Raw genomic sequence first — 11,982 nt, forward strand, 5'->3', positions numbered from 1 at the left:
GCCTCGCTTGGCCCCTGTGCCGGTGGCACATATAAGCACCATCCGTTCGTGGCCGTTTGCCAGCTCCGTCTGGCACGTAAAACCACCCACTACACTCACAGAGTGGTTGGCGTTAGGAAGGGCATCCAGCCATAGAAACACTGCCAGATCAGACTGGGCCTGATGCAGCCTTCTGGCTTCACAAACCCCAGTTGAACCGTCCAACCCATGCTAGCATGGAAAACGGACGCTAAATGATGATGATGATGATGATGACAGGATATTAAATATTAAGTCAAGTGCTCTATTATCATTTCATGAGGGGTGGGATGTCGAAAAGTTCCTGGCTTTGAGGGTATTGCGAATGGCCTGGTTGGAGGCTCAACATTCCGAGTTCTTTTACAGGGCTTAGAAAAACTGAAGGGCCGCTGCAATAAATGGTTAGGAGAAATTGTGTGAATCTGATCCTCCCGCAGTTTCTTTTAGCCAATGCCAAGAACTTTCCAGCACCTCTTCGTAGCAATAACAGCAACAAAAACAACAACAGAGCAATGAAGTTGTTTATTGGTAATGATAAATATAAATCTCAATATTGTTAATTTAGTGGAAGAAAGGTTAGCATCTTTCATACACATGGTAGGTCCATTTAATACCATTTTCCTCTTGTTCTTCACTTGGAACATCTTCAACACTAGAAGCATAAACAACAAATAGTTATTTTTTTAGGATTTAAAAACAAAATAATTGACATTAGTAGAGTTTTATAAACTTTTGAGAGAACATGAAATAATTCAGTTTTGGACCAGTGGATCTGGAGGCTATGAGCCTTGACGTCCACTTTTCCAAAAGGGAGTTAATTAAAAAAGGAAAAAAAATTTTTTTATTTGTAACACGGTTGCTTAATGAGTGAAATATAATGAAATCGGGTTACATAAAGGATGAAGAGGATTCACTTTTACTTGTTTCAGTCATGTGACATGGCCATGCTGGAGCACCGCCTTTAGTTGAGCAAATCGACCCCAGGACTTATCCTTTGTAAGCCTGGTACTTATTCTATCGGTCTCGTTTGCCGAACCACTAAGTTAAGGGGACGTAAACACACCAGCATCGGTTGTCAAGCGATGTTGGGGGGGGGGGGGACAAACACAGACATACAAACACATACATATATACGACAGGCTTCTTTCAGTTTCCGCCTGCCAAATCCACTCACAAGGCTTTGGTTGGCCCGAGACTATAACAGAAGACACTTGCCCAAAGTATCATGCAGTGGGACTGAACCCAGAACCATGTGGTTGTAAGCGAGCTACTTACCACACAGCCACTCCTAGGATTACACAAAAAAAAACAAAAAAAAAAGATGTGAGGAGGGAATGATTGAAATAACTCATGGAACTCCTGTTCTAGATGACAGATTAGGGTTCAGCAATTTCTTATCAAATGACCTGTGCACACAATTCGTTAATAGTGGTGAAATGATTGTGTTCTACATTTGCTCACTTGGTGCATGGTGTGCCACATGCCAGATGTTGAAGTGATCAGAGAATAAAATGAGATGAAGTGCTTTGCTCAAGGACACTCTAACCAACAGCCCACACCCTCAAAAACTATACATGCTATACAAATAAATAATAACGCAGATTTTTTTCTGATACAGGAGGTGCCCCTCTAATGAGAGCAAATAGGGAGATCCTCATGATCTACGATCACCTTCACCACCAGGACCAAGAGATCTGTTCCAACTGTTGCTTCCCTTATTTACATTTGACGGATATTTGTCCTCATCTTGTTTGTTGTTAACACAACGTTTCGGCTGATATACCCTCCAGCCTTCATCAAATGCCTCAGGGGAAATTTTTCGAACCTGGGTTCTCATTCCTAAGGTATGTGGTTAAGAGTGCAGGTTACTAACCCCAAGATTCCGAGTTCAATTCCAAGTAGTGACCTGAATGATGATGATAATGATGATGATAATAATAATAACAATAACAACAACAACAATAATAATGATAATAACAACAACAACAACAACAATAATACTAACGCTAACATTGAAAAATACCTTAGGAATGAGAACCCAGGTTCGAAATTTCCCCAAGACACTTGATGAAGGCTGGAGGGTATATCAGCTGAAACGTTGTGTTAACAACAAACAAGATGAGGACAAATATCCATCAAATGTAAATGATGTACATAATTCCTCAATTCTTAAATATAGAACTGTTGTTTTCCTATTCACTCTTGGCATTTTCACCACAGTTGCTCACTTTTTTAGCAAATTTATTGGAAGACAGCACATCACCCTTCACTTTTCATTATTCTTTCTAAGAGGATCTTGAAGGAAGTTATTGAGGATTTGACTGATGAGGCAAAGTAAGTGTTTTTAGTCCCTTCAGCCTCATTCACCACAACCTAAATTTCTCCTTAACCACAATACAAATTTCTGATGTAGATGCAAGGCCAGAAATTTAGGGAAACTATATAGGCGATTACATTGATCCCCAGTATTTTACTGGTACTGTATTCCACTGATCTCATAAGGTTGAAAGGCAAAATTGATTGCAGTATAATTTGAAGTCAGAATGTAAATGATGTAATAAGAAAGTTGTTGCACTACAGAATGCTTTCGTGTGTTACTGGCATGAGCGCTTTCTACATGGTACCAGCACACAAGTGATTTTCTATGTGGCACCAGCATATGTGAGCCTGCAAGGGGAAGACCTTTGGCTAAGAGAGGGAGTGAGGGGCATAGCCATAAAAGAGATGCCTGTATGTATGGCATTAACACTTTCGATACCAGCCTGGCTGAAACCACCTCCATCTCTGTAGTACTAATGTCTTGTTTTCATAAGTTTTTTAATTAAAATCTTCCACCAAACCTTAGTCACAATTTATGTTCCTAACACTTGCTTAATGATAACTATGTTATTTTACTAAATTCTTTGTTATATTTAAAATTAATTGAAAGAAACACAGAGCACCTCAACGGAAATATGGTAACAAAAGGGTTAAAATATATAATAGAGAAACATATTCCTAACCCTTTTGATACTGGTTCTGTGGTACAAATGTCTTGTTTTCAAATTAATTGAAAGAAACACAGAGCACCTCAACAGAAATATGGTAACAAAAGGGTTAAAATATATAATAGAGAAACAATATTCTTAACCCTTTTGATACCAACCTGGCTGAAACTGGCTCTGTGGTACAAATGCCTGGTTTTCATGTTTTGAATTAAAATCTTCCACCAAACCTTAGTCACAATTTAAGTTCCTAACACCAGCTTAACGGTAACTAAGTTATTTTACTAAACTCTTTGTTATATTTAAAATTAATTGAAAGAAACACAGAGCATCCCAACAGAAATACAGCAGCAAAAGGGTCAAATGTAAAAATCTAAGACTGCCCTCCACATTCATTAACTTTGTTTCAATTAACTTATATTAGCTTAGGCACCATCACTGAAATCTTAAGGATCTTGTCCTAATAATCTCATTTAACTCTCTGTAATGATGACGCTGACAAATATTAATTTGGTGGAATTTCTCTTGTAATAATTTAAATTTTTACTTGTTGAGTTCCTTGTATTGTTTGGATTCAAACTCTGGGAAAAACACATCAACATCGAAGTCTGCATGTATTCTGGTGAGATAAAGTCGGATGTCGTAGTTTGATTCGAGAACTTCCTAGAGAAAATGGAAAGCAAAAATATGAAGACATTTGTTATCATAGCCGACACATCTAAAGCACAACACTTTAAATTTAAGTGATGGATTATCGTCGATTATACTGACTGGTTCTTATTTTAATACAGAAGGATGCAAAGCAAAGTTAACCTATTTTTGCCACCCACTATTCCTCCATGGGCCTTGGGGGTATAGTCCTCAGGCACTGCCTCAATAGGGTTCTAAATATTAACATCCATTCATTTTTGCCACTCCCTATTTCTAGGTGGGCCTTGGGGGAACCTATGACCTAAACCATTTAGCATACTGGCCAGCATTCAAGCAGGGTCATAGATTCTCAATATTCTGTGAGAACAGGGCTTCATTATGGCGAAATATCACCTTACTTGGAAACAAGAGTTGATGACAGGGAGGGCATCCAGCCATAGAAAATCTGTCTCAGGTGAACAACTGAACTCACGTTATTCAAGCATGGAAATCTGGACATTAAAAGGGGGATTTTACATGAATTTGATAATTTATCAGAGACAAGTTTTTACTTTGTTTTAGTCAGTAGACTGTGGCCATGCTGGGGCACCACCTTGAAGAATTTTTAGTCAAATGAATCAACCCCAGTACTTGATATTTTTTTTTAAAGCCTGGCACTTCTTCTAGTAGTCTCTTTTGCCTAACTGCTAGGTTACTGGGATGTAAACCCACCAACACCAGTTGTCAAGCAGTGGTGAAAGACAAACAGACAGACTCACACACATACACATGGGTTTATATACAACTGGCACCCATGCCGGTGGCGCATAAAAAACACCATTTGAGTATTGGGCATCATAGAGGCAATGTAGCCATTACTAGTGCCGCATAACTAGTACTCATGCTGGCGGCATGTCAAAAGCACATTTTGAGTGCTGGGCCACACGGAGGCAATGACAAATGACTGAGACCCTTGGTGATAAGCTGTGCTTGAGAAGGAGACCCAACAAGCCAAGTGAAATTGTAGTCGTTGCAGATATTGGTGTCATGCAAATGGCACCCATGCTGGTGGCACATAAAAGCACCCATTACACTCCTGGAGTGGTTGGCATTAGGAAGGGCATCCAGCTTTAGAAACCATGCCAAATCACACTGGAGTCTGATGCAGCCCCTCAGCTTACAAGCCCTGGTCAAACCATCCAACCCATGCCAGCATGGACAAAAGATGTTAAATGATAATGATGATGATAATGAAATTCATTCACAGGGCTTTGGTCAGTCCAAGTCTATAATAGAAGATGCTTGCCTGGGGTGTCAAGCAGTGAGACTGAACCCGGAACCATGTGGTTGGGAAGCAAGCTTTTTACCACACAGCCATGCCTGATAACATTTTAAAGATGTTGGTAATCGGGAACTGATATCAGTGCTGTACATCTGACTATCAGTTTAAGGCCATAAAGGTAACAAAGAAAGCAAAACAAGGAACTAAACCAAAGATCTGGAACTTACTTGGTACACTCCGCTGCCACCAATAATAAAAAGCTTGTTCACTTTATCTTTGATGGAACCATTTTGGAATAAATCGATAGCTTCTTTTAAATCTCTGGCAAGGTGAGCTCCTTCAGGAGCATTGCTAGAAGAATAATAAAAAGGGGAGAGAGAAAATGAAAGGTAAGATGCGAATAAATTTCTATAGGAAGTTTAGGGAAACAAGTTCTATACAAAATAAACCAAGTTTTCAGGAAACGGTTAAATCAACTTTTATTGTTTTATGGAGGGTTTTAGTCAAACAAATCGACCCTAGGAATTCTTTCACTGAACCGTTAAGTTATGGCAATGTAAACACACAAACACCGGTTGTCAAGTGGTGATGGTGGTAGGGGGGCAAACAGACACACACACATACATATATATATGATGGGCTTCTTTCAGTTTCCATCAACCAAATCCACTTACAAGGCTTTAGTCAACCCGAAGCTATAGAAGAAGACATTTGCCCAAGATGTCATGCAGTGGGACCGAACCTGAAACCATACGGCTGGAGAGCAAGCTTCTTTATTTTATAAAATTTGCCACGAGGGCAGTACATAGATAGAAGCAAGTGGACTGGACATAGACAGGATGAGACGAAATGGAACGAAATAATGCGGATGGGAAGGATATTGGTGCCCACCGACCGACAAACCCTCGAATACAAAGTTTCTTTATAACGATATCAAACTTTCTTACAATTCTCTTTGTCAGGTCCCCCAAACTAAGTGACCTGCCGCCTGCAGACAACTCTGCATCGACAGGTCGGGGCCTGCAAAGAGGAAAGCAAATTCTTTCTTGTCAAAGGTCGCTGTGATCTTTGACAAAATTTCCTCAGTAACTGCTTCCGCAGCCACCTGCGAAGGCCATATCGGACAACTTGAGCAGACAGAGTAAACACGTTCTTGGTCACCCAAGCCGTCCAAAAATTCACTTACTGTCCCTTCCTTGTGATAAAAGAGGACAAACCTCCCCTCTTCACAGGAAGGGACCTCACACTGCTCCGTCAGTGGCACACTTCCCACTGACGGAGCCCTATCCGCAGGTGACACACATCCCACCTGCGGCTCCGTCGGCGACTCAGGAACATCAGCTGCCCGACCTCTGTTCCTCTTTCTTTTTGAGGCTGCTAGACCAGGGGGCTCCGTCGGCATACATGGGGGGTCACTATCCCCCTCCGCCGCCTGAGCATTCTTTGGTGAGCAACCATTGTTGCTCACCTGTCTTTTTCTTTTCATGGGGGCAACTTCCTCCACGACTTCCACCGCCTCCCCCTCCAATGAGGGGGTGGCGGGCACCTTTTCCTTCTCAATCTCCAGGGCACCACCACGGCCCCCGGGACAGTTCCTTTTGATATGGCCAGGCTCCAGGCACAGGTGACACTTGGGGGGGGGGGCGTCCCTCGAGTATCACCGGGCACCTGTACCCGGCCATTCTTAGGAAGTCTGGAAATACCATATCTCCCACGGCCACCGGGGTCCACAGGCTCAAAGTTGCCTTTGACCCCTCCCAGTCGACCGCGGGAGCAATCTTTGCACTCAACAGCCTGGGCCCGCTATCCCCCAGGCCTCGCCGGATGGTCTCCTTGATCCATCCCGCCTCCGTGCCCGGGGGCAGCCCGCATACCCAGGCTCTTTTTATCTTTCTTCAACAATACGTGGAGAAGAACAAAATTTCATCTCCCTCGAGGGGCTCGCTAGCAAATCTGCTAGCTTCCTTGGGGGTACCAAACAGCAACCACACCGTTGCAAATTTGGTCCCCCGAGAAATAAATTTTATAGTTGGCAGGCAGTCTGCCAACTCTCTTTCTATTGTGCTCTTGTTGAAGAGGGTGATGGCACCACGCGACCTAGAATAGGTTCGTAGTACCACCGTCCTCTTCCCAAGATCTTTAATCCACTGCTTGGGCGGGACAACCTCCCACTCCAAGGCAGTGGCTTCATTCTTCTTTGCCATGTGTAAAAAGTTCAAATAAACAAAGTTCATGATAGATTTAAAAATGAGGAAGATACAAAAAAAAAGGGAAAGCACAACAGAAAGGAAGAAATCAAAAGAAAGTCACAATAAATAAAAAGGAGAAAGTCAAATAAGTTTAGAAGAAAGTCAATAATTCAGGAACACTGCAAAAAACCTAGGTTGAACCCGGAACGCCACTACTGGAACACAACTTCCACAAAAATTGGTATAAAAATTGTTCAATCTTCGGAGGCAAAACACTCCCCCATACAGCAGTTCTCACAATTCTTAAAGTTCTTCAAAAGGCACAATACAAGCAATAATTCTCACAATTACGTGAGAACACACACGTCTCCACTGCAAGGCAGACAAAAAGCTCCGAATCCAGTAAGGACTCCTTGCTAGTACAAAAAATAAAACCTACAAGCAACAAATCCTACTGGACTCCAGAAGCAGAAAGTCTTACCTTACAGTAGAGCATCTTTTAATTCACCAGCTGCACCAGCGTGGTGACTGCAGTTCAATTTTCGCCAGCTGCAAATCAGCGTGGCGACACAGCCATGTCTGAGCTTGTTTGCCTATGAATCTTAAATTTTTGAGGAATTTTCAATTTAATAACATTGCTTGGAAACGGTACAAAAAAAAGGATCAACAATCCATCCTGAGCCATAGGCTCATAGGACTAGTTTCCTGGATTCTGTGGCATATATATCCCCTTACCTCACCCCAACCCACATAAGGTGCAAATAACACACATTTACCATTTCTCCCTCTTCTAAAAAAATCTACATATACTGGTGCTGGTGCCACATCAAAAACACCTACACTGGCACTATGTGAATAGTAGCTGTGCTGGTGCTACACAAGATATGTCCATGTCTGCACCACATAAAAAGCACCTAGTACACTCTGTAAAGTGGTTGGTATTAGAAAGGGCATCCGGCTATAGAAACCATGCCAAAACAGATGGTGCAGTTCTACAGCTGGCCAGCCCCTATCAAACGGTCTAACCTATACATTATTTACATTTGAGGGATATTTGTCCTCATCTTGTTTGTTGTTAACACGTTTCGGCTGATATACCCTCCAGCCTTCATCAAATGCCTCAGGGGAAATTTTTCGAACCTGGGTTCTCATTCCTAAGGTATTTTTTTATGTTATTATTATTATTATTCAGGTCATTGCCTGGAATTTAACTCGGAATCTTGGAGTTAGCAGCCCGTGCTCTTAACCATGTCATATGCCCATCAAATGTAAATAATGTACATAATTCCTTGTCTCTTAAATATAGAACTGTCCAAGCTATGCCCAGCATGGATGAAAATGGAGTAAGCAGAATTCTTGTATCTTGTCCAAGAGAAACAACACAATAGGTGTCTTGATATATCATCATTTAATGTCCGCTATTCATGCTGGTATGGGTGGGATGGTTTGACAGGAGCTTGCACCAGACTCCTGTGACTGTTTTGGCAGGACTTTTACAGCTTAAGGTGGTGAGCTGGCAGAAACGTAAGCATGCTGGGTGAAATGCTTAGCAGTATTTTATCTGACTTTACGTTCTGAGTTCAAATTCTGCCGAGGTCGACTTTGCCTTTCATCTTCCCAGGGTCAATAAATTAAGTACCAGTTGCATACTGGAGTCGATCTAATCGACTGCATCCAAAATTTCGGGCCTAGAGTAGAAAAGGATTTTTACAGCTGGATGCCCTTCCTAACACCAACCACTCAGTAGATGCATTAAAACTTTTTAAATGCAAAACAATGTGGCCAATAGTTGAGTCCTTTCACTTCACTAGGAGAGAGAGAGAGAGGGGGGGGGAAGAGGAAGACAGATACTTACGGCATGCTTTTGCTGAGAACAATGTTGATTCTGTTAGCGAGTGGAAAGAATTTCTTTGGAATTCCTTCATAGGTCTTCCGGCCCATTACCACTACATTTTGCTTGTCTGTAAATACAACAAAACCGAAATGAAATGACCATCTTCCTAGTTGTTTCTCTAATCATCCGTTCACTAATTCATCTGTCTGCCAAGGAACTTAAATACAGAAGCTTCTAAACAATATTTGGTTAACAACCCCACCCCTGAATAATTGCATATATTATACAGAATTGGCAATACAAACAGATTGTAGAGACATTTTATTAATGTATAGGTGCTAGCGTGGCTGTGTGGTTAAGTAGCTCTTGTTTCCTAAACATATGGTTTTGGGATTAACACCTCATCATATATATATATAAATGAATTATCCTTTGTTTACTGTTAACATGGAAAATTCAATAAACAGTTACCAGGGTAGCAAAATTCACGCAAGTAACAAGGATGTAGTGACCTATCCAAAGGTAGAAACTCCGGGTTAATGTGCAGTAATTTGTATAAGTCAACTCCATTTATTTACTTGCAAGGCTTTGGTCGACCTGAGGCTATAGTAGATGATACTTGACCAAGGTGCCACGCAGTAGGACTGGACACGGAACCATGTGGTTGGGAAGCAAGCTTCTTACCACACACATGTATGTGTGTATATGGATTTGTGCATACTCTTGTCAAGACATCATATGATGATTGTAAATGAGCATCGTCATCTTGAGCAAGGTTGTTTGTATCCAGTCTACAGTGGAAAGCATATCTGGCCATGAGAAAATATTACCTTGCCTGAGAACAGGTGAGGGCTAGCAGCAGGAAGGGCATCTGGCCATAGAAATCTGCCTCAACAAATTCAGTCTGACCTATGCAAACATGGAAAATTGGAGGTTATTGGACAAGTATCTTCTACTACAACCTAGGGCTAACCAAGGCCTTGTAAGTGATGGGAACTACAAAACCCATGTTACACATCTCTCTCTCTACACACACATGTACATTTATATATATATATATATATATATACACACACACGCACTATCATCATCATCAGCTGAACTAAACAAGATATTGGTTGCTGTCATTCTGCTGTCAATAAATTGTAAGGTGGCTCTACTCCTTCAAAGACAAGGAGAATGAAAACTTTCCTTACTTGAAAAACAGGTGAGGGTTAATGGCAGGAAGAACACCCAACCATAAAACAATGGTTTGATATGTATTCATCTAACCCATGCCAACATGTAAAATGAATGACTGATGTGTGTGTGTGTGTATGTGTGTCTGGAGGGTGTTTGGGATGAATTTGACAGTCTGCATAAAGGAAACAAAAACACAATATCCCATCCAAAAATTAAAGTATCTTAAAAAAAAAATCAAGACACCAACCTAGACTATAGATGGGATATAACTCAACTTTCACCATGGCTCATGTGTTCTTCAGAATCCTTAGGAAGCCAACAGCTTAGCCTTGCTGTTGCAGACAGAGGGGTTGGTCTCTTTCTCAGGTGTGCCCTACATATAATAATCTATGGGATTACAATGGGGAGGGGGGGAATGAGGAGGCCAGAAACTTGGGCTGATAAAGTTGTAGAAATTCGCCAACAACCACTTCTGACACTTTCAGAGGATATGGCAAGGCGCCAAATCCTGTGGCCACACATATGGCATTTGAGCAGCAACCCTCTCCACCAGCTTCACATAGCTGCCTGAATTGAACCTAAGGCCCTGTTCATCAGTTTAACATTAAATTGAAGAATTACTCATTACTTTTAGTAGGGTACATGCAGGGTGTGGCAGAATTAACACTCTTTTTAATTTAGTAATTTTTATAGTACAAAAGTTTGTTTTCTTTAATAAATTTTATTGTATAAAAATTTATTACAGGAGTTAAAGAAACGAAAGAAAAAAAAACAATTAATGAAAATAAATTGCAGTAGTTTCATGAAATTTATAAAGTGTAGATGCAGGAGTGGCTGTGTGGAAAGTAGCTTGCTTACCAACCACATGGTTCCAGATTCAGTACCACTGCATGACACCTTGGGCAAGTGTCTTCTACTATAGCTGACCAAAGCCTTGTGGGTGGATTTGGTAAACAGAAACTGAAAGAAGCCTGTCGTATATATGTATGTGTAAATGTTTGTCCCCCCAACATCGCTTGACAACCGATGCTGGTGTGTTTACGTCCCCGTAATAGAAATTGATAAAATAAATACAATTGCCTCACGGTGGCAATAACAGATCTTTGGCATTATGTTGTGCTTGAGAAGAAGACCCATCAAGCCCAGCAAAATTGCAGTCGTGATAGATATCAGCATCACACCTGTGCCGGAGGCATGTAAAAGTGCCCCGGTGTCATGCAAATGGAATCCAATGCCAGTGGCATATAAAAGTGCCCATTACACACTTGGGGCAGTTGGTGTTACGAAAGGCATCCAGTGGTAGAAAACCACACCAAATTAGACTGGAGTCTGGTGCAACTTTCCAGCGTGCCAACTCTGGTCAAGCCGTCCAACCCATGCCAGCACGGGCAACAGACGTTAAATGATGATGAAACAAGTGTTGATAGAGTCAACTGGAACCTCTAGTATGGTGCCCTGCCAGTAAGGCTGTAGTTCTATAATCGAAAACAGCTAGGTAAAAAAGAAAGAAAAGAAAAGAAAAACAAATGAAAAGCAAGCAAGAGAGAGAGAAAAAGCTCTAACCTGGATCTTCTGACTTTTTAGTAATGAAGGAGAAGAAAGCCATCTCTTTCCTAAAAAAAGAAAAAAATGTGGAAAATGTTAAGGTTAGGAAAAGAATGGCAGCATTAACACAGACAGTGATGATAATGTTTAACCTTTTAGAATTTAAACAAGTCACACATGGTATGAATAAATATTCTACTTCTTTCATGTTGAATCTAGCCAGAGCCAACCTATCATACATAGCCTACAATGTCATTCTAAAAATAAACAATGCAGGTGTAGATGTGGCTGTGTGGTAAGAAGCTTGCTTCCTAATCA

General features: G+C 41.2%; 1 protein-coding gene across 2 annotated transcripts in view; it reads right to left on the bottom strand.

Annotated features, from left to right (window-relative positions):
• Window positions 1-525: 525 nt before the first annotated feature.
• LOC115216520 (dihydrofolate reductase) overlaps window positions 526-11,982 on the bottom strand; it is an 18,171-nt gene continuing 6,714 nt past the window's right edge. For both annotated transcript variants that reach the window (XM_029785959.2, XM_029785958.2), the window contains exons 2-6: window positions 11,683-11,732; window positions 8,959-9,064; window positions 5,142-5,265; window positions 3,550-3,665; window positions 526-670 (exon numbers count right to left, since the gene is read on the bottom strand). In XM_029785959.2, the coding sequence (XP_029641819.1) occupies window positions 595-670; window positions 3,550-3,665; window positions 5,142-5,265; window positions 8,959-9,064; window positions 11,683-11,732 (472 nt within the window). In that variant the 3' untranslated portion in view covers window positions 526-594. The remainder of the gene's footprint in view (window positions 671-3,549; window positions 3,666-5,141; window positions 5,266-8,958; window positions 9,065-11,682; window positions 11,733-11,982) is intronic.

The sequence above is a fragment of the Octopus sinensis genome, linkage group LG10 (assembly GCF_006345805.1).
Source record: "Octopus sinensis linkage group LG10, ASM634580v1, whole genome shotgun sequence".
In the NCBI taxonomy this organism is placed as follows: domain Eukaryota; kingdom Metazoa; phylum Mollusca; class Cephalopoda; order Octopoda; family Octopodidae; genus Octopus; species Octopus sinensis.